This window comes from Myxocyprinus asiaticus, chromosome 18, assembly GCF_019703515.2.
Source record: "Myxocyprinus asiaticus isolate MX2 ecotype Aquarium Trade chromosome 18, UBuf_Myxa_2, whole genome shotgun sequence".
Lineage (NCBI taxonomy): Eukaryota > Metazoa > Chordata > Actinopteri > Cypriniformes > Catostomidae > Myxocyprinus > Myxocyprinus asiaticus.
Genome location: NC_059361.1, coordinates 26,683,078 through 26,706,222, shown reverse-complemented (window position 1 = coordinate 26,706,222; position 23,145 = coordinate 26,683,078). Strand labels below are relative to the sequence as shown.

At 41.1% G+C, this 23,145-nt stretch overlaps 2 protein-coding genes across 4 annotated transcripts in view; one reads left to right on the top strand and one right to left on the bottom strand.

The window, feature by feature from the left end:
• The window catches only part of LOC127456508 (E3 ubiquitin-protein ligase Siah1), a 46,705-nt gene extending 33,472 nt beyond the window's left edge, over positions 1-13,233 (top strand). For all 3 annotated transcript variants that reach the window (XM_051725036.1, XM_051725035.1, XM_051725037.1), the window contains exon 3: positions 11,129-13,233. In XM_051725036.1, coding sequence (XP_051580996.1) covers positions 11,129-11,979 — 851 coding nt within the window. In that variant the 3' untranslated portion in view covers positions 11,980-13,233. The remainder of the gene's footprint in view (positions 1-11,128) is intronic.
• A 1,019-nt stretch (positions 13,234-14,252) lies between these two features.
• Positions 14,253-23,145, bottom strand: part of LOC127456512 (lon protease homolog 2, peroxisomal-like) — a 49,517-nt gene continuing 40,624 nt past the window's right edge. Inside the window, 1 exon segment of the mRNA XM_051725042.1 lies at positions 14,253-15,182. Coding sequence (XP_051581002.1) covers positions 14,961-15,182 — 222 coding nt within the window. The 3' untranslated portion in view covers positions 14,253-14,960.

The window sequence follows — 23,145 nt, the reverse complement described above, 5'->3', positions numbered from 1 at the left end:
TTGGAATCTGGCAGCAGACCAAATTAATACTCAACCTGATAAAACGCCAAGCCAGAGTACAATAACATTTCAATTTGCTAACTCATTTTCTGTAATGAAGTATGCCATTAATTAGCCTCACTAGCCTGATAACAAGCTCATAAACAAGCTTATAAATGGAATCAGGAGTGATAGAGCTGGAAGAGATCTACAATATGCAGTGTTATGAGTCCCAAGGTAAAGGAGTGAGAAACTCTGCTCCCAAAAAAGCAAAATATCATGCAGGGGTTGCTGTCAGAAACTGCATAGCTGGTCTGCGTCAGGAGAACTGTAGCTATTCTGAAGTTTACAAGACCCTAAAGGCAGAGAAGATCCCTATTTCTCTATCAGCTATTAAGAGAATAGGTCAGTGCTTTGAAACACTAGGTAATGTTGCCAGAAAGAAAGGATCTGGAAAGCCCAAAGCCTCTTCATGCAGGGGTGACTACCTGCTGAAATTTACAGTTCTCAACTACAGGGGAAATAAGCCTAAAAAACTGTCAGCAGAATTCAAGACCTCAGAAAACAAGACTCTTTCAAGAAGAACAATGTGTAGGTTTTGTGTGTAGATGTGTTAAAAAGCCATTGCTGTCTCTGAAAAACATCATAGACAGAATGAAATTTTTGGCAGAATGTGGAAACTTTGATTCAGAGTGGTTCAGCAGAGTTGTGTGCAGTGATGAATCATGATTTGAGTTGCATGGTGATGCTCCAGAGAGGTGTCTTTGAAGATCTGGTGAGAAATACAATAGTGAATGCATCTTTACCACAGTAAAGCATGGAGGAAGAAGTGTCATGGTGTGGGGAGCCTTTTCAGCTGCTGGAACTGGTGAGCCACTTAACTGTGAAATGTCAATGAATGCTTTACACACACTTTGTTAATATTTGGAAGCATTGCCTTTAAATTGTTTAACTTGGGTCAAACGTTTTGGGTAGCCAAAACAAGCTTCTCACAATAAGTTGCTGGAATTTTGGCCCATTCCTCCAGACAGAACTGGTGTAACCGAGTCAGGTTTTTAGGCCTCCTTGCTCGCACACACTTTTTCAGTCCTGCCCACAAATGTTCTATCAGATTGTGGTCAGGGCTTTGTGATGGCCACTCCAATACCTTGACTTTGTTGTCCTTAAGCCATTTTGCCAAAACTTTTGAGGTATGCTTGGGGTCATTGTCCAATTGGAAGACCCATTTGCGACCGAGCTTTAACTTCATGGCTGATGTTTTGAGATTTTGCTTCAGTATATCCACATAATTTTCCTTCCTTCATGATGCCGTTTATTTTGTGAATTGCACCAGTCCCTCCTGCAGCAAAGCACCCCCACAACATGATGCTGCCACCCCCATGCTTCACGGTTGGGATGGTGTTCTTCGGCTTGCAAGCCTCACCCTTTTTCCTCCAAACATAACGATGGTCATTATGGCCAAACAGTTCAATTTTTGTTTCATTTTGGCGGGGGGGGGGGTTAACTTGAAGTAGTTAAGTTACTAAATCATAATTAACGGGTTATTTATAAGACTAGAGGCTTCCATTTTATATTTTGACTTGTAATTACTTTATGCGTTACTGTGACTATCAAACCTCAGTACTCAAGGTTCACCTTTAGGGCTGTGTCTGTACAATCAAATATAGATACATGTTTCTCATGATAATGTATCGAGACTTTAGATCCATGTATCGATATTCATATCATGTATAGTATATGCAATGTATAGCATGCAATTTCAAGACTTCATGTTTGTTGATGGAATACATGGAGTTTAAGATTTCCATAATTTACAAAGTTAGATGGTCCCCTGTATAATTAATAACAGCATTAGCGGGAGTCGCGTGGCGCTATGCGAGGTTCGGACATGTGAACGGCGAGCTCTGCGCACTTTGCTGGTTTTACCCCCGGTGGGATTCGATACGCACTGTTCCATAATTGTTCTATGAAGACAGTGTCAAAGAATTCAAAATCCTCGGGCTCTGGAGACATTAAAAGAAACTTACGTGCTCAAGCATAGGCCCCTGAGCAACAGGCCGAGAGCCCGGGACACAATTTGGCCGGTGTGGTGGAAGAGATTCAGCGTCAACTATCAAACATGACGGCAATGCAAACGAAGGTCGTTGCTGACTTGGAGGATCTTGCTGTAATACATCGATCGATCACTGCCATGGAGACTAATTTCACTGAGTTGGTTACAAGAGTTGGATGTTGAGGAATGGCTCGATTATCTGGAGTCATCGGAGAGGGAATTAGCTGCTAACCCGCTAGCAGTCAAGATGGACTTGGAGCGCGTTTGGGTAAAGTTGGAAGACCTTTAGAATCATAACCGGTGAAACAATGTCCGAATTGTTGGAATTCCTGAAGACAAAGAAAGCAGAGATATGGTGAAATTCCTAGACAAGCTCTTACCCAGTCTGCTCGATATAACAGGCCATAAGCTAGAAGTTGAGCGAGCTCAGAGTCCTGGCTCGGAGATCCATGGAGGGAGACAGGCCCTGATCAATTCTGGCCAAATTTCCGAGATCATCCGATAAAGATCTTGTTACGCTAGGCGAGGAGTAAAGGAAGGCTTTCTTGGAAGAACCACAGCATTTTCTTGTTCCCAGATTTTGCGAATTTGACGAGAGAAACGTGATTGATTCAAGGAATGCGAGAAACTCTTACATCAATGGAAGGTCGCTTTTGCACTGATGTTCCCGGCCAAGTTGAGAATAGATGCTAAGGATGGCCGCAAAATATTTACATGCCCACAGCAAGCGATGTCTTTTTGTAAAGTCAATGGAATAAGTCATTGTGATGCTCTCAATGCAGCCGAGTAGGGTTGCAGCGGTATACCGGTTTCACGGTATACCACAGTATGAAAATTGACTGTTTTCATACCACGTACATTTGCTTGCTTACGGTATTGAGAAAAAAAAGCAACCGGACAGAATCTTACCTGTGTGTGCGCATCTCCTTTCCTCCTCGACTGCCTGTCAGACTCGTCAACTTGCGTCACACACACACATGCAGCGGAGAAAATGTCAGAGAGAAGCGAGGTGAGGGGGGTCTGACATAAGTGTGTGTGTGAGAGAGAGAGAGAGTGAGTTAAAGCAGTGTTTCTCAACTGGTGGGTCGCAGGTCTATTCGGACTGGGTCGCGGACACCAGAGAAAGAACAATGCCATGGTTCTCCCATTGATGATGTTTTGACGGCTGTCCAAGTGATAGCCTATTTAGGACTCCCGAAGCAGATTTAATGATAATCTCGCAATCGGCTAAAGGCTTCTCATCTGCACTTTCGCACGAGTGTAACGGAACCAGCTCACGATCATGATCTGCTCTTCTCTCTGGTGTGCGCGTGCAACAACCGGGCTTCCTTCGATATTGCGGCGTGCAGACCTCAAAATTGATGTGACCAGTTTAAATTCTAGTGAGACTTCTAGTTTAAAGCATTACGGAGGAAGTCGAACCTCTTAAACAGTAGGCAGCCTTGACATGCCAAACAGCACTGAGGAAAAGAGCAACACTGTGCTATGTACCAAAAAATCAAATCAAATCATTACGTTTCACCTTTACAAAATTGTTTCACGATTTTACGAGTAAAAGTAACTTTTATATTTTGACAATGTTATAGTTTCATATGAAATAATCTAAAGGTAGAATCTATTAGACCTCATTTTATATCAACAGTGGCAGTTGTAAAGTTAAGATGTTTTTCAGCTAGTATTTATTTTTTCATAAATACTATAATTTGTTGTTATTATTGTTATTATTTAAGACTAGCTACACTGACCTAATCATGGTAATGTGTAATATGTACTGTTTGAATTGTTTGAAATTAGGAAACAAATGGGATAATAATGGGTTCATATAAGTAAATATGATCTTCAATTTTTAAAAGGGGGGAGAGAACTTTCTGTAGCTTTTGTTGTTGACGTCAACACCAAAAATAATGTCACTTGATGCATGTCCTTGTACTTAAACTATGAACAAAACTAGTCATTACATTGATAAGTAAACATCTACAATTCAAATGTCTCAAACAGATTAAAGATAAATTAGGAAGAGTATTATTGTTTTAGCAGAAATGCAGGGGCAAAGGTTGATTTTTGGCTCATATTTATGCACCTAACACTGATCAGGGCTTTTTTTTTTTTTTTATAGATCTTGAAGGGATGTTGCAAGCCATTGGCACCCCTCATGATATAATATTGGGAGGAGACTTTAATCTATTGATGGACTCAGTCCTTGATCATAGTGAAGCAAAAGTGTGTAAGCCCCCTAGAGCAACATTGACGCTTCACAGGATGTGTAAAAATCTTGGTCTTGCAGATATTTGGTGACTTTTGAACCCATCTGGTAGGGACTATACATTTTTTCTTTTTTTTCATCAGTCCATAAGATTTATTCTAGAATTTATTTTTAAAAAATATTTTATTTTTATATATCTAAGTCCCTCATTTCATCTGTTGTGGATTGCTCAATTGGAAACATCTTAGTCTGAGATCATGCCCTGATGAGTTTAGAGATGTTGCCATATTTGGAGAAAAAGAAATCATATAGTTGGCACTTTAATGTATCCCTTTTGCAAAATCCTGAATTCCGACAAATGTTAAAAGCTGAAATCAATGTTTATATGGAGACCAACTGGTCCTCAGTATCCTCTGTGGGCGTGGCTTGGGAGGCACTTAAGACAGATCTTAGGGGTCGGATCATACAGTATGGCTCATTCATAAAAATCCAAAGCACGAGAACTCGTGGAGTTGGAAGGGAATATTAAAAGTGCCGAGGCAGAGCTGAAGCGCCGAATGTTGTCTGATGGCCTCAGAGAATTGACCCGATTGAAATACAGATATAGTACTATTTTGTCGCGGAAGGTGGAGTTTTGTCTATTCAGGGCAAAACAGTCATACTTTGAGTCGGGGCATAAGGCAGCAAAACTTCTGGCTAGATATAAATGGAGTCTTTTTCTACCATTCCCTCGGTGAAATCTGCTGGTGGTGAAATATTTACCTCATCCATTGATATTAATAATGCTTTTAAAGAATTCTATCTTGATCTCTATAGTTCCATGTCTCCGTCTACTGATGAAGATATTAGAAATTTTGTGGAACCATTAGAACTCCCAAAACTTACAGCTGAGCAAAACAATTCTCTTGATTCTGAGATAACCTTGGAGGAGCTTGGTAAAGCGAGGTAATTAAGGCCTTGCCTACAAGCAAGGCTCTGGGGCCAGATGGCTTTTCTGCTGAATTTTTTAGATCTTATGCTACAGAACTGGCTTCACTTTTGCTAGAAGTTTATACGGAATCAGTAAAGAATGGAAAACTTCCAACCATGGCACAAGCCCAGATCAATCTGATACTTAAGGACAAAGATCCAAGTGAGTGTAAGAGTTACCGTCCAATTTCCCTGATCCAGCTAGACGTAAAAATATTGTCAAAAATTCTGGCTAACCGATTAAGTTAAGACATCTCTTATACATATAAATCAGGTGGGGTTTATTCGGGGCCGCAGCTCTTCTGATAACATTAGGCGTTTCATCAATATTATGTGGTCAGTGGCGAATGATCAGACTCCGGTCGCTGCCATCTCACTTGACGCTGAAAAGGCATTTGATATGGTAGAAGGGGATTATCTTTTTAAGATTTTGGAAACATACGGGTTCGGGAATACTTTTATTGGATGTATTAAGTTACTTTATAGACACCCGGTAGCGGCACTACAAACAAATGGATTAATTTCAGATTATTTTACTCTGGATAGGGGCACCCAGCAGGGTTGCCCTCTTTTCCCATTATTGTTCTGTCTTGCCTTGGAACCATTAGCAGCCGTGATAAGAAAGGAAGATGATTTTTCCAGGGGTGGTGGCAGGAGGTATGGCGCATAAGCTTTTGCTTTACGCAGATTATATTTTGTTATTCGCCTCCGACCCCATTAGATTTATGCCTTGCCTCCACAGAATTATTAATTCATTTTCTAAGTTCTGAGGATACAGAGTCAATTGGTCTAAGTCTGAAGCTTTGGTTCTGACAGCGTACTGCCCAGTAACGGCTTTTCAGCCGGGCACCTTCCAGTGGCCCAAACAGCACATTAATTATTTGGGCATTTTATTCCCAGAAAATTTGTCTGATTTAGTTAGTTAATTTGGACCCTTTAATAAAATGGTTTGAGCGATGTGGGCAGGTGGGCTTCAGTACATTAATCTATGATTGGGCAGGTTAATGTTATTAAATCTCTTCTTGTAGATGTCCCCCTCTCTTATTTCAAGCAATTTGATGGCATAGCTAAGTCCTTCATTTGGAATGTTAAACGTCCCAGATTACATTTCAATAAATTACGTAGGCCGATTGACAGGTGGGCTAGGCCTATCCAAGATTTTGTTTTATTATGCATTTGGTCTCACACTTGGCTCATTGGTCGCTTCCACCTGAAAGAGCCCTTCCCTGGTTTTGTATTGAACAGGAAGTTCTTGCCCCTATTTTGCCATTGCAAAGCCTTTCTATCAAACTATTCAGAGAAGTTACACCCCGTTATCTCACATTTACACTCGGTATGGACAAAAGTGTCCAGAGTGTTTAATTCTGACATTTAAATAAATGTTGCCTCTAGCATATGGCAGAATCCAAAATTATGTATTAAGTCCCATTTCTGCTGGTCAGTGTATTGTGAGGGGGGTTACTACACTCAGTGACTTATATGATAGTGGAGTGTCTTTTGAAAATTTGGTTCAACATTTTGGTATTCCCAGATCTCAGTTTTATAGGTATTTACAGCTTCGCCACCTGCTCTGTACTATTTTTGGGAGTAGCATACACCTCCCTAAAGCGTCATATAATCTGGGAATGGTGATTACTGCTGTTGGAAAAGAGAGAGGTGGAGGTATAAATGTGTGTGACTATTATATATAAATATATATATAAATAACTTATATATATTTGTGGTTGTTGTTGTTTGCTTTTTGTGTATATACTCATATGTGACCACAGGGATGTTTGTTGGGGTCAGGGTGGGGTTGGGGATTGGGAGGGGTGGTTGTGGGGTTTAAATGTTGATTTCATGTGTGTGTATATATATGTTTTGCTCTTCTTTATTTAATGTAGAATCAATAAAAAAAAAGTATTACAAAAAACAACAAAAAAAACAGCATTAGCTGAAAGAACAAATTCTCGTTCAGCTAATGCTGTTATTAATTATACAGCATTCTTACTGTATGTGAGCAAAATGGACTTTAGAACAGAAATATTCCCAAATGAATTTGAATTGAAATCTTGTGAATTGTAATCAAATCATGATATGATCTATCGTATCGTGACATACGTATAGCAATATATCGAATCGTGACATCGCAGTGTGCATTGTATCGTGAGGTGTCTGGCGATTCCCAGCTCTAGTCACCTATTAAATGTCTGTGCAATTAAACCTGATGTTGTTATTCAGGTAGCTAGCTATAAACATGTTGGCAGTTTAACTAACAATCTTTAACTAATGTGCTCAGCAAAAATCTATTCTGACAGTAGTTTACCTGAAAGAGAAAACGGACAATAGAAAACCACATACACTAATGTGCTATAATCTTAACTATTGTGCTTAGCAAAATTCTATAGTGGCCATTGTGACAATGGTGAGAATGCACATGCATTGCATTATGAATTTCATCAAGACACTTTTTGGAATGTGAATCTGTACTTGCGTAGAATGTGGTACGTGGTTTGAGCCAAGACCCATGGTAAAAATCCCATTAATTTATCCCATAGAAAAATTGATTTTCAACGATGACATATAAAACTTTAAAGACAGACCTACCATGAGCTACGAGGTTGTTCATCGATGGTATATGCCTCTGTTGATGCCATCCGTCTGCGTTATCTCAGCTTCATTGTTTAAAAATCACATTTGATAGCGGAATTCATGGTAAACAACTATATTACCCATGGTACATCAGAGAAATATCCACCAATCAAAGAACCGCTGCGAAATGTGGCTCTGAGCGACCGCGCGCTCCCATGACACTGTAAATGACGTAATCGAGTTGGTCTCCCTTCCCCCTAAACTACTTATATATTTGTACATATCTGGATATTTTGCAATAAACGTAAAATATATTGTTTCTATACTTATGAACAACAACCTAAAATAAAGTTTTATAAATTTCTATAGTTTTATTTTCAATGACATCATTCGCAAAGCTTTATGGGATTGTAGTTTGTGCCTTCATGAAAGACGATAAGTACACAGACTTGTACCTTTGTCTCTCTGTCTGATTTTGAAATACTTTTTTGTCTCACAACAAAGGTTGTGATTCACCTCGGAGCTGGTTGGTTTGGTTCATTGCTCAACTCTTATGAAGGATTTTATTAAAAGTCTATTGAAGAAATGAATGGGGAAAATACTTCGGAACCCAGACGGCTGAAAAAGTGTGTGGTCACTGTTGTGCTCCATTGACTTTGTCACAGCTCGGGACTAATTCTACCCTAATCTCTTGGCTCAAGCTCTATTAATCTTGTGTATTAAAGTTACCTGGCCTATTGTTGTTTAACTGTCTACCTGAGACAGAATAGCCTAGCAGTTTTAGGCATTGCAGTGTTTTTAAACCCAAGCTTGGGCACCATAGGCTTGCAATATTCCCTTTTTTTTTTTTTCTTCTGTATTAACTCCATTAGAGGACCTGACAACGAGTCTGCTCTAACCACTTCATCTGGGGTTCCAGGATTTCCTGTTATATGTGATCGACTGCAAACTTTCCACTGAAACAGCAGCTCAGCACTGCTGGAGAAAAGAGACCTGCCCCAGTTCTTTTGACTTTACAAAGAAAACCGGCAATGCTACAAGGACTGCTACTGCACACTTCTATATTTAAAAAAAAATTATCAGGTTTTTTTTTTTTTTACTGTCAAGACTATTTATGTGCTATATAATTTCTCCACAAAGAGTGCTTTCCAGACTGTTCCAGAAAAAATGTGTAGGCAACTCACTTTTGGCACAGTGGACTAAAACGAAAAACAAATGGCAGACAATCAAGATATACATTATAGCTTGATAAAAAAAAACAATCTAGATTGTACACTTATGGCTTTTTTTATTTTATTATTAAATTTGATTGAATTACCTCTAACTCTTACAAATTAGCCTATATTGAAGAGCATCTAAGACAAGTCATCAGAAGAATGGAAAAAGATATGATGTTTGAACATGCTACTCTGGAATTCTCTTTCCCCCCCTTGGGAAACTGATTTCTGATAGACTGTTTTTTAGCCTTGGCTGAAGTAGTCTATTTTGCTTGCCAACCACAACTTACGAAAGTCAGTAACCATAAATAATCCTTTCTTACCGTAAAGGCTGGATCTCTCAAACTGTAACTCTTAACTTGATAGGACCTGTACTTTTTTTTTTATTTTTTATAAAACAATCTCCGCAATCCAATTCATTTACACTTTTTTTTTTTTTTTTTTTTCTCTCTCTCTCTCTTAGTGAAACACATGCATCACTTCAGATGTTGTTAAACCTCTGCTTAATGGAGCGGTACTGTCGTAAGATTAGTGTACAAGAGCAATCAGCCATCTTATTGAATAAAAACATTTATCCACATCAAGCGAGTGTATACGATTTTTATGCACATTTGAGAATTTATTTGCATTTTGGTGTTTCCATCCAGTAGCTTAATGTGATTTTAATAAATCCCAAAATTTGCATAAAATATATGGATAGAAACCCAGCTGTTGACTCTCCACAACAGCTCCGAGTATGGACCACGTTGGTTGAAAGTGTGCAAACGCCCATCTCCCCACACGCTCGGGTGTAAATTGGGGGCTTGTTTGGGATTTCAAGCCTGGACTTCTCATGTGTCAAATGAAAATCAGAGGTGCATATACAACATGACCTACCCAAATATGGCTTGTTCCTAAATCCCTTTGTTATTTATGAAACAATCCTATCAACCTAGCATAGCTCTATCCCTAAACCTACCCTGAGATGGCAATGATTGGTAGATAAGAATGATGTTCCAGGACAAGGACGATGATCCAGAACATGTTAATCATGTTAAGCAGGCATACATAAGCTTTGCAATTATACCCTTGGCAACAAAAGTGTTCTTTTTCCCCTCTGAACCCTTGGTCTTGGACTAAAGGCCTAGAAAGGCATGGAGGAAGTGATGCTAGCAGCAGGCCTGTTGTGCTTGTGCTAATTTTATACTGCTCAGTGAGGGCGCTAAATATACTTGGGCTTTATCAGAGCAAATGTGTTTACTAGCAGATTCTAAGCCACCTACATGCACGTACAGCTCGCCGTCCATCCATCCCTGCCCCCCTCTCTGGCACTGTCCATATTCCTCAATAAGAGACGATTTACTGTACACTGATTCAATGTACACTTCAACACTTAATTGATGTCTGTGTTAAATCTGAAAACAGGCTTTGATTTGCTCTCTTATGCAGTGCTGATTTGCCATTGTTTTTTTGCTACCTATTAAAAGATGTAGGTTATTTATTATGGTGGTTTGTTAGAGCTTGATCACACCTTTGTCATTCAGCAGGGAAGAATTGAGCCCCAGTCCCACCGTCATAGCCACAGGTTGTTCCATACACACTGCTCACTGCAACTAGTTGCCATAGTAACCCGTCTGCAGTAGAAATGCGCTTTCGACATCTGAGTTAACTCTTCCTGTCTGTCTTTAAACACACATGAAGATCTGTGCATTTTGCTCATGCCAGAAATAGCTGCCCCGAGCCTTCCCCAGTCTTTATTTATTGGTTGCACTAGACAGCTATATCTCTGAGCCACTCATGAAGAACAGGCGAGCATATCTAAAAGGCATTCCTTGGCTCATAGCACTGATGAGACTGTCATAGCTCTGTTTAGATGTACGATTGTGTGTATCAGCAGAAATGTGCACATTTTACTCTGATGCTCCAATTCAATTTACAAATAGTCAGGGTTTTTAAAATATGTATCGAACCCCTGACGTTCTGTTGCGTTCCGTTGTTTTTGAACACCAGGACGTGTCTTATATCAATGCTCCCTAAGAAAAATAAAATATGTATTTTTGCACATTCCTAGAATGCATGCACCTTCATTTTCTTTTGGTTTCATCTGTGTTAACCATTCCAACTCTCTTCTCCATCTTCCCTCTCTCTATTCTGTAGAAATGAGTCGCCAGACTGCCACAGCGCTGCCCACGGGAACCTCTAAGTGTCCTCCTTCTCAGCGCGTCCCAACCTTGTCGGGCACCACGGCATCCAACAGTGACCTCGCCAGTCTGTTCGAGTGCCCGGTCTGTTTCGACTATGTGCTGCCCCCCATCCTGCAGTGCCAGAGCGGCCACTTGGTCTGTAGCAACTGTCGGCCCAAACTCACCTGCTGCCCTACCTGCAGAGGCCCGCTTGGGTCAATCCGCAATTTGGCTATGGAAAAAGTAGCCAACTCCGTGCTGTTCCCCTGCAAGTATGCCTCGTCAGGCTGCGAAGTCACCCTACCGCACACAGACAAAGCCGAGCATGAAGAGCTTTGTGAATTCCGGCCATACTCTTGCCCGTGTCCTGGCGCATCATGCAAGTGGCAGGGCTCGCTTGATGCTGTCATGCCCCACTTGCTGCACCAGCACAAGTCCATAACCACACTACAAGGTGAGGATATTGTCTTCCTGGCCACAGACATCAACCTGCCTGGGGCGGTGGACTGGGTCATGATGCAGTCGTGCTTCGGTTTCCATTTTATGCTTGTGCTGGAGAAGCAGGAGAAATACGATGGTCACCAACAGTTCTTTGCCATTGTACAGCTGATCGGCACACGGAAACAGGCGGAAAACTTTGCCTATCGGCTTGAGCTGAATGGCCACCGGCGGCGACTCACTTGGGAGGCCACGCCACGCTCCATCCACGAGGGCATCGCCACTGCCATAATGAACAGTGATTGTCTGGTGTTTGATACCTCCATCGCTCAGCTGTTTGCAGAGAATGGCAACCTGGGCATCAACGTCACTATATCCATGTGCTGAGGACTAACAGCTTTGCGTACTTGAATACACACATACCTACATGCAGACAAACAACATTTCAAAACAACGCAAGATACCTTGAGTTGTGCATTGGGAATTGGGGCATAGCTAACCTAGGGAACTTTTTGCTGTTGTACGTTCCAAGTAATCATAAAAAAAAAAAATATTGTTTGAAGCTTGGCACGTCCAACCAGACTTTGCTCCTAAGTTCTCAGTTTTATGCTACAGCATTATATAAGTTAATGTATTGTACATTATTGAGAGCAAAAGTCATTGCCCTTGATGGTATAGGAAAGCCGCCTTTTGTGGCATGGACATTTGCATTTTGGCGTTTGGGACGACGGAACGGCACACCGAGCTTTATGGCGTTTGGGGAATATTGATCAATTTTGGGGATGGTTTGCTCAAAATGTGCAACCCTTAGAGCAAGTTTTTGTTCCGTTTTGTTTCCCAATAAGTTTTGCATTTCAGTTCAGAAAACACTAACTTTTAGTTCCAGATATTTGGTTTTTGTTTTATTCTAGTCATCTTTCCTTTTTTCTTTTTTTTTTTTTTTTTTTTCCCCTGCTAACTTTACCTACCTTTAGAATGATACAGAAAGGTTCTGGTAATTGGTGCATGACCACTGGATAAGTTATAAGTCCAGATTTCATTTTAGAAGTCGTTTGTTTCTACCTGTCACTGCAGTGTCTCCTGTTTGTTTTGAAGGCATGGTTACAGTCAGAACTTGGCTCATGCACATCAAGCCATGTTACAAAAATTAAGCAACTCATTTCTTTAAAGATGATGGACACATTTTAAACTTGTTAACAGCTGAGTTAAATTTGTACAGCATGGGCGAGACCACACACAGTTGATATGGAACCCTTCCATTACAAACTGGAGTAAACACGGCATTCAATATCAGGATAGGAACAAGGGCAATTACTACAGTTATTATAATGAAATTGTCATAATCATTTTTTTAAAGACATAAGAAATTGAAATGAAAAGGCTGTTGTAACCTTGTAGCTAATCTTCAGTGTTTGTAGATAGTGTTGTTCTTCAGATGTCTTTTTCTCTTTTTGTAAGTCAATATTTTTGTTGCTGTTGTTCTTTGTATGTCTGTATTTCTGTATTTGCAAGGATAGGGTGAAGCAAAGCCAAACATCTCTGTGGATACATTGTACTGTTGCTAGTCCTGATCTCTAATTTTATTTAGTTTTATTGTTTGTTTTTGTTCTATTTTGCCAGTAAATAAATCTATCTTTTTCATACCTTGAGTTTTCTCACTCTATTCTAATGCACAGCTGATGCTACCTCCAGTTTCTAGTGCTGGCTTTATCTGGTTTTATTTCCATGTCATCCTCAAGCATATGTCTAAAGCAAACAAATACTTCCATGTAGAATCTAGATACTTTACAATTAATTATTTTTTTTATTCTTACCTTGTGCAATTAGACATTCTTGATGTCTGCATTGTCTGTTTCCCTGTGTCTAGGCTAGTGGTTCTCCAATGAATGTGCTTCAGGATCCAAATCATTGGACATCAAGTGGCAACCCAACAGATTAGACAACCTGTCTATGTTGGTATCTGCTTAATTTGTCTGGCTTTTAGATTTTGCACCAAAATGCTTTACAGCTTCACTGGACACATAAATAGGATAATCTTTTAAAAAGGGAGAAAACATACTATTTTTTGTTGACATGTCAACAAAAAGTAGTATGTTTTCTCCCTTTTTAAAAGATTATCCCATTTATTTTGCTATCCAAACTATGCCATGATTATGTGGTTAGTTCCATTTTATTTACATTTAGCATTTTGTTTCCCTACTATCTGCTACCCTATTAGACTACACATGCGACCCACCAGTTGAGAAGGACTGCTCGAGCCTTTCTAATTGCCATCCTCTCATGCATCTGCTCTATTAATGTGTTGCTAGAATGCAAATTACTTTCCTATGTCACTATAATCAAACTGATTTAACAGAGTTGTTTTATATTGCTTAAGGTTACTCAAACAGGTACTTAAACACGTAGTATCAAGAGCAATTTTGTACAAAATACTACTTAAAATCTTCACCCTCCATGTGGAACTGACAGTCTTCAGTTAAACTGACTAACCTAAAGACATTTCCAAACAAGCCTTACATAATTAGGGAAAATCTGTCATTCAGGAACTAAGAATGCCTTCATTGTTCTTATTACCCACAAGGTCGAATGTAAACTGTTGGCGGTTTAAAACATCTAATTAAGGTATTAATAAAAACTACAAACTGAAGCAAAATATGTGGATTAGATGTCATGGTAAGTTACTTTTATAGCATTTTATGTGTCCAAATAGAAAACTGCATAACGTGTAATGTATATCCATTCAGATTAATACTACATAGAAAGCATTTCCATTATTTGAACCCTGTACATAAACTTTATGGAAATATGATGGAAATTATAAGATCTTGAACTCGCATGTATCAAATTTGACAGATCATAACCAAATCTATATGCTTATGTGAAACTGTACTTAATTCTCTACATGCTAAACACTACACTATAAAATTTTCCCATATAAACATTTAATAATTGTATTCTTTGTTACACTAATGAATGACAAAAATGAAGACTATATGAAGAACACTGACATGGATAAATTACACCAATTAAGAATCGCAATTAATATCCTATGCAATATTCTAAAAATAAGGCAGATACTTGTAATTATCTACAGTATAAACTGCTCGTTGTCAGCTTTGCCAACATCAGCTTATATTGTCAGTTCAACAGGAACATAGTTGCATTAATTACTGTCACAATAGATAAATGATCTTTTATTAAAAGAGTTAGAGGAAAAAGAATAAGGAATTTAAATCCAATTCATCTGCAAAAAGCTATTCCTTGCAGATAAGAGAAACATTAAGTGCTAGTTTGTGTTTAAAGTCCTCTGAGAAGAAAATGTCTTGCATCTTTGTGTGTGTTAGTTTGTCTGTCTATCAACTGCATTCTCAGAGTTTGCTAACAACTTGTGGATGATTGACAGCCGAAGGGAAGCCCCCATCAAATGCTGCATTCAGGACATCGTCTAGAGTGCTGGCCAAAACAAAATCCAGGTCAGCTCGCACATTGGCAGATATTTCCTCCAAGTCTTTCTCATTGCGCTTAGGGATGATGATTCGTTTCAGGTTGGCCCAGTGAGCTGCCAAGACTTTATCCATTATGCCGCCTACCTGTAGAGAGACGAGACACATCTTATGAGTTGACAATGTATATCAATGACTTCTAATGATAAACAATCTTTAAATACAGTGGCAAGAAAAAGTATGTGAACCCTTTGGAATTACCTGCATTTATGTATAAATTTGTCTTAAAATCTGGTTTGATCTTCATCTATGTTACAATAGTAAACACACATAATCTGCAACAACTAAAAACACAAAATACTGTATTTTGCTTGTACATACTGAGTGCATCATTCAAACATTCACAGTGTTGGTTGGAAAAAGTATGTGAACCCCTAGGCTAATGACATCAACAAAAGCTAATTAGAGTCAGAAGTTGGCAAACCTGGCATCCAATTAATGAAACGACATTGGATGTGTGAGTTAGAGCTACAATAATCCCTTTAAGCTCAAATGGGCTGGCCAGTGAGAAAAAAAAAATAATCATCAAAATACTGATAACTACAGTCTTGACCGACACAAAAATAGGTATTGTTTGAAAGCTCAGATGCTTGCTTTCCAATGCATGCATTATTACCAAAACTGAACAAGCGCTTTGAAATTGGCAGACAAATCAGAAGTGTCCCGTTTGGATAATTTATTCTAAAAAAATTGCACTGTGCATATTATTGCAATCAGTAAAAACATCAAACTAATCAGAAATATTTGTTTTACTCACAGACAAAAATATAGCGAGTAACAGCTAAGTCATAAGCAAAAACGTGGCATATAAGCAACATCAACATAACTGTCAAAGACATATAGACAATTACAGTTGTGCTTAAAAGTTTGCATACCCTGGCAGAAACTGTGAAATTTTGGCATTGATTTTGAAAATATGACTGATCATGCAAAAAAAACTGTCTTTTATTTAAGGATAGTGATCATATAAAGCCATTTATTATCACATAGTTGTTTGGCTCCTTTTTAAATCATAATGATAACAGAAATCACCCAAATGGCCCTGATCAAAAGTTTACATACCCTTGAATGTTTGGCCTTGTTACAGACACACAAGGTAACACATACAGGTTTAAATGGCAATTAAAGGTTAATTTCCCACACCTGTGGCTTTTTAAATTGCAATTAGTGTCTGTGTATAAACAGTCAATGAGTTTGTTAGCTCTCACGTGGATGCACTGAGCAGGCTAGATACTGAGCCATGGGGAGCAGAAAAGAACTGTCAAAAGACCTGCGTAACAAGGTAATGGAACTTTATAAAAATGGAAAAGGATATAAAAAGATTTCCAAAGCCTTGAAAATGCCAGTCAGTACTGTTCAATCACTTATTAAGAAGTGGAAAATTCGGGGATCTCTTGATACCAAGCCAAGGTCAGGTAGACCAAGAAAGATTTCAGCCACAACTGCCAGAAGAATTGTTCGGGATACAAAGAAAAACCCACAGGTAACCTCAGGAGAAATACAGGCTGCTCTGGAAAAAGACGGTGTGGTTGTTTCAAGGAGCACAACACGACTATACTTGAACAAAAATGAGCTGCATGGTCGAGTTGTCAGAAAGAAGCCAATGCCACAAAAAAGCCAGTTACAATATGCCCGACAACACCTTGACACGCCTCACAGCTTCTGGCACACTATAATTTGGAGTGACGAGGCCAAAATAGAGCTTTATGGTTACAAACATAAGCGCTATGTTTGCAGAGGGGTCAACAAGTATTGTGCTCCTTGAAACAACCACACCGTCTTTTTCCAGAGCAGCCTGTATTTCTCCTAAGTTTACCTGTGGGTTTTTCTTTGTATCCTTGTATGAGTCTTATGGATTACTTTTATGCTGCCTTTATATGCTATTTTGGAACTTTCAAGTTTTGGTCACCATTCACTTGAATTCTATGGACCTACAGAGCAGAGGTATTCTTCAAAAAATCTTCATTTGTGTTCTGCAGAAGAAAAAAGTCACACATCTGGGATGGAATGAGGGTGAGAAAATGATGAGAGAATTTTCATTTTTGGGAGAACTATCCCTTTTAGTAATTATTTTAAACATAAGGGGTGTAACAGTTCGATTTTCTGATATAGATCAGTTATGTTGCCACTGTGATTGTTAACTAACAAACATCATGAGTGTACAACATAACATACACCAGAGATGTGTTAAAAAACAAGAGTGATATATCCAAAATTAGCACCAGAAGTCGTCCAGTGATAAGTCATAAAGATTTGTTCACCCCTCTTAGCGTTTCACGCCGAAGTAGATCATTAAAAAGCATTTGCATGGAGGCGTCTCAATGCCGTCACTATAGGAAAAACTGTTATTTTTTCTTGTAAATACTGCTGTCATGACAAGTACATATCTCTATTGAGCTTGTCAAGATATTGGACAGTTCCCTTACAACTCAGTACACTTGACATTGCGTTTATTAACGCATAAGGAGAGTGCCTTCTTACACAACCTAGTTGAAACCTCTCTACAATAACGCTAATATTCTAATATTGGCTATGGTGTTTTAGCCCTGCCTGTTTTGGTGCAAAACTGCCCGCTATAAAACTTTCTTCCTTCAAGACAGCGATCATCTCTTGTCTAGAAGCCTTCTACCTTCGCCATCGTTATACACGAGTCAGCGGGCGGAATCTTCGCGGGAAGACTTTCCGCTCCCCTGCAGTGCTCTGGCGAACATCACACCACCTCGCCGATTGACGCTTCGCTGGTGAACGGGCCTCAGCTTCCTGATTCCCCGCAGCGCTTCGGCAGGGTTTACAAAGCAGTTGTGTATTGCATATTGTGCGATATAAATATAAATATATATATTTATATATCTAAAAGAGTCACTTGTGTGTTTGCGTCTTTTTAAAGATGTCTGAGGGACGATTCAGCCTCACGCGCCCTCCCACCCGCCTCTTCTGCGATACTCAATGATTCACACGAGGAGGCACGGCGGGGCCGCGAGGTCGAGCAGGATGACTTTGAGGTGGTCCTCGTGGCGGCACACACCCCGCCAGCCCCTCAATCTCCACGAAGCGCATGTTTTCCAATACGCTATGTGCGAGACGAGCTCCGGCCTTCTGGAAGAGCAGGCGAGTGGTCAATGGATGATGCTGCCGCCCCTCCCCCCAGCGAGGGAGAGGAACGTGCACGCGTCACTGACAGGGAGATGCTCCGCGCCCTTACAAAGGCGGTCGAAGAGCTTCACCTTGAATGGTCTCCCCCAGAGGAACCTGAACAGTCTCGCCTTGATGAATGTTTCCTACAGTCCGGACGCCGTCAAATGGCAGCGTCCCACAATTCTGCCCCATTCTTCCCCGAAGTTCATAACAAACTATCTAAGTCCTGGTGCGCACCCTTCTCAGCGTGCTCGCGCAGTGACAACATCTTCTTAAATGTGGATCACGGGGAAAATACGGTTATGCCCAATTATCCTCTGTGGAGGAGGCAGTAGCGGCACACTTCTGCCCAGCGAGTAACAGGGCGTGGAAATCATGTCACATACATCCTTCCAAACCATGTCGACAAACTTTCGCACTGGCGTGAAAAGCTTACTCAGCGGCAGGACAAGCTGGATCAGTACTCCACGCAGTGGTGGTGCTCCAGGTATTTCAAGCCAAGCTCCTCAGGCAAATGGACGAGCATGGCTTCGATCCAGAGACATTCGAAGAGCCCCACACCGCTACAGCCTTAGCGCTGCATTCCATGAAAGTCACTGCGCAGGCCATCGGCAAGTCCATGGGCAATCTGGCAGTTTTGGATCGACATATATGGTTGACCCTCACAGAAATGAGTGATAAGGAAAAAGCCACTCTGTTGGATGCTCCAGTGTCTCCAGCCGGCCTCTTTAGAGGTTCTGTGAATAAAGTTGCTGAGTATTACGTCATGATTCAGCAGCAGTCACAGACTATGAGACACTTTATGCCCAAACGGAGTACATCACAGCCGGTTCGCCCTCGCTCCGTTTTGAGCCAGTGCCCGACTAAAAGCCCCATACCTGCTGCCTCACCAGCACCTGCGTATCAGCATGCACAGCAAAAGCGTCCCTGACGGCACAACCCTTTGAAGCGGAAAGCAGAGCCCGTGGTTCCCTCCAGGCCTGCTCCAAAAAGGCTCGGCTGGAGACACAAAACATTGTTCCCCATCTCCCCATTAATGTTTGCTGGGAAAGAAATATTGTTGTTCACAATACTGTTCAAAATTTTGTTTCTGTGTCTTGCACTCAAATATATGCAATAAGTGCAAAAAAGAATACAGCATTTGTTGCAAATGCTCACACATTCTCAATAAAGAGCCCTCTTCCTCTTCAAAGCACACACATTATGCGCAACCACTTCCCAATCGTGAGCGACGCATTATATCATCCATTAAACAATTGCCCTCTGTCCCATTACACGGACACATGGCGAGCCCTAATGGGTATTTCAGAATGGGTGCAAAAAATTATCGAACATGGTAATATGATCCAATTTGCAAGCCGGCCACCCCCGTTTCAACGGCATTCTGTTTTCCATGGTTTCACCTGATGACGCACCAGTGTTACGAGCTGAAATACTTTTCACATAACGGCTGGGTTTTACAGCCGTTATTTTCTTGTTCCAAAGAAAGACGGCGGACTTCGGCCGATCCTGGATCTGAGACATTTAAATTGCGCACTCACAAAGCACCCATTCAAAATTATTACTCAGAAATGGATCTTATCACATGTACCCCACGCGATTGGTTTGCGTCGATAGATCTGAAAGATGCATACTTTCATATCCAAATTGTAGGACATCACAGGATGTTTTTGAGATTCGCGTTCGTATCAATTCAAAGTCCTGCCCTTCGGACCGTCTCTGGCTCCTTGCATATTCACAAAGTGCATCAATGCGGTTCTCACCACTCTGAGACTGAGCAGTGTGCACATCTTGAACTACCTCAACGATTGGCTTTTACTGGCGCAATCAGAGGTTCTGTTATGCCAGCACAGAGACTTACTGCTTCAGCATCTAAGCACATTGGGCCTCAATGTGAACTGGGTGAAGAGCACGCTCTCACAAAGCCAAGAAAATCGCCTATTTTGTAGTCCGCCGCGACTCCACGAGCAGAAGCGAGCACGTGCACCTCACGAGCGAGCACGTTCAGGCCATTCTACATTGTCTGTCTCAGTTCAAACTTGGGAGAACACTTCCACTGAAGCTGTTTCAGAAAGCATTGGGATTTATGACACGATGTGCTTGGTGCCAAGGGCACATATGCATCACTATATCTCGCCGCTGTATAGCTGCTTTAGCACCATGGACAGCTCCTGTGTTTTACCAGCCTGGTGTCATGCTGGGGCAAGTTGTCACATTGCACTTAGAGCTATCGGCTGTATTTGTAGCCTTAAAGGTTTTCAGTCAGAAATAGCAAACTGTCATGTCCTGGTTCGCTCAGACAACATGACAGTTGTGGTATATATAAACCGCCAAGGCGGAATTCAGGATACTTCACCTCAAACTGTATTGAGGATTTAGGAAATATTCGGCAAAGCAGAAATTGATCTATTTGCCTCAGTGGAGAGTGCCCAATGTCCCCTCTGGTACTCGAAGTCCCAAGCCCCGCTGGGAGCAGGCGCAATGGCACACAAATGGCCAGCGAAATGCAAATATGCGTTTCCCCCGGTATGCCTGATTCACTCTGTCACATGTAAAGTCAGAGAGGACAAGGAAACGATTCTATTAGTTGTGCCGAAATGGCCCAACCAGCCATGGTTTCTGGAAAAGATAGAGATGCTGTACAACTCGCCATGGGAAATACCGCTGAGGAGGGATCTACTCTCTCAGGCACAAGACACAATCTGGCATCCCTAGCCCCAGATGTGGAACCTGCATGTTTGGACCCAGAACGGAGCACGCTAGATGCACCAGAACTGACACATTCAGAAACGAACACCATTTTACAGGCCAGAGCGCCATCCACGAGACGCGTCTGTGCTAAAATGGAAGGTGTTCACTGATTAGTGTCTCTCACATGGCAAAGACCCAGTAAACTGCCCCATACATGAAATTCTCATATTTCTTCAAGAGTGATTAGACGTAGGACTCACCCCATCAATGCTCAGTGTATGTGGCAACTATATCTGTGTATCACGCACATGAAGCCGGCGCCTCTGTAGGCAAGCATGATTTAATCATAAAGTTCCTTAAAGGAGCAAGACGATTAAACCCACCTCGGCCAGCTACAGTCCCGACTTGGGACTTAACTTTAGTCCTAAAAGATCTTGCAGGGCCCCCCTTCGAACCTTTGGACTCTGTTGATTTGTGCATGCTCTTAATTAAGACCGCACTACTGCTGGCTCTGGCCTCGGTAAAATGGGTCGGTCACCTACATGCACTCTCAATCGACAATTCATGTCTTGAGTTTGGCCCCGGTCTTTCAAGAGCCACTGTCAAACCCAGAAAAGGCTATGTGCCTAAGGTCCTAACCACGCTCTTCAGAGCGCAGGTGGTTCACCTTCAGGCCTTCTTCCCTCCTCCATTAATTTGTATGAGGAACAATAATTGCATTTGTTATGCCCTGTGCGAGCACTACATGCATACAATGAGTGTACATGCCAGTTCAGACTGTCTGATCAGCTCTTTGTATGCTATGGAGGATAAACAAAAGGAATGTCCATCTCCAAGCAAAGACTTTCTCACTGGATTGTTGATGCAATTGCCCTGGCTTATGAGTCACAGGGTAAGACTTGCCCAATTCATGTTAAAGCACACTCAACTAGAGGCATGGCCTCCTCATGGGCATGTACGAATGGTGTGTCCTTTCAGGACATATGTTTTGCAGCAGGATGGTCCTCTCAAAACACATTCATAAGGTTTTACAACCAAGACATAACGTCTCTCTCTTCACAAGCCCTCTCTGTTTAGAGCGCTTGCTATTCCATTGGCCAAATTACAAACACTTACATTATAAATAAACTCCCTTCCCAACTGGGTTCATGAAGGAGTTTATTCATACTATGACTATAGTTCATATATTCGTTCTGAGTGCTCCCATCCTGGCCCAACAAAAGGGTCACTCACTGCAGCATACTCTTGTCGGTTGCTGTCCCACGAGACTGCGGCATCATGCTTCCGTTCTGGGAGGTTATGTCGTGTAATGCGGTGTGATGGGTTTCTGTTCCCCATATGCGTTAACGCAATGTCAAGTCTAATGAGTCGAAAGGGAACGTCTCTGTTACATAACCTCGGTTCACTGAGACGAAGGGAATGAGACATTGCGAACGCTAGCTTCACTACAAAACTCAGAGTTTTTGAGGTACGAGCAATGCGCTCCTTGTTCTCAAGTCAGAAATTCTGAGGAAATGGTGTTTGGGCACCTGTTTTTATAGCGGACAGTTTCGCACCAAAACAGGTGGAGCCCAGACATCATAGCCAATATTACAATATTGGCATTATTGTAGAGCAGTTTCAACTAGGTTGTGTAAGAAGGCACTCCCCATATGCGTTAATAAACACAATGTCTCGTTCCCTTCGTCACAGGGAACTGAGGTTACATACGTAACAGAGACGATTTCCAGTGTGTTGAGTAACTCTAAAGTGAGATTGCAAGTGTGCAGGTTTGACTGACAGACCGTGCTTGAGCACACATGTATGAACCCGCACACAGACCGACTGCCGCTCTCATAACATCAGCCATGCTCCGATATTATTATTTGTTGGTTTTTTTCTCTAACATCCTCTTGCAGTTGAATTCCCTCTCTAGCGTGATTCAGCAATGTAGAGAACTAATGTAAATCCTCATGAAAATGGACACCTCACAATTCATACAGATTTGATAGGCTGCTGATAAATATATTTCTGATGATATCATAACGCGTGTCACAAAAGATCGGTTGAGCTGGGCGCGTGCTGAGTAGAGCTTAACTATTCACCTTATGTGCCAGAGAAACTAGCGTGCAACCATCTTGAAAATTTTGTCTCTAAACTTCTGTTCTAGCGGTTCTATATAGATATCTGTGGTGTTGATGTCCAAGTGTAATTAGCTAGCAAAGTGGATTTACAGGTTATAGAG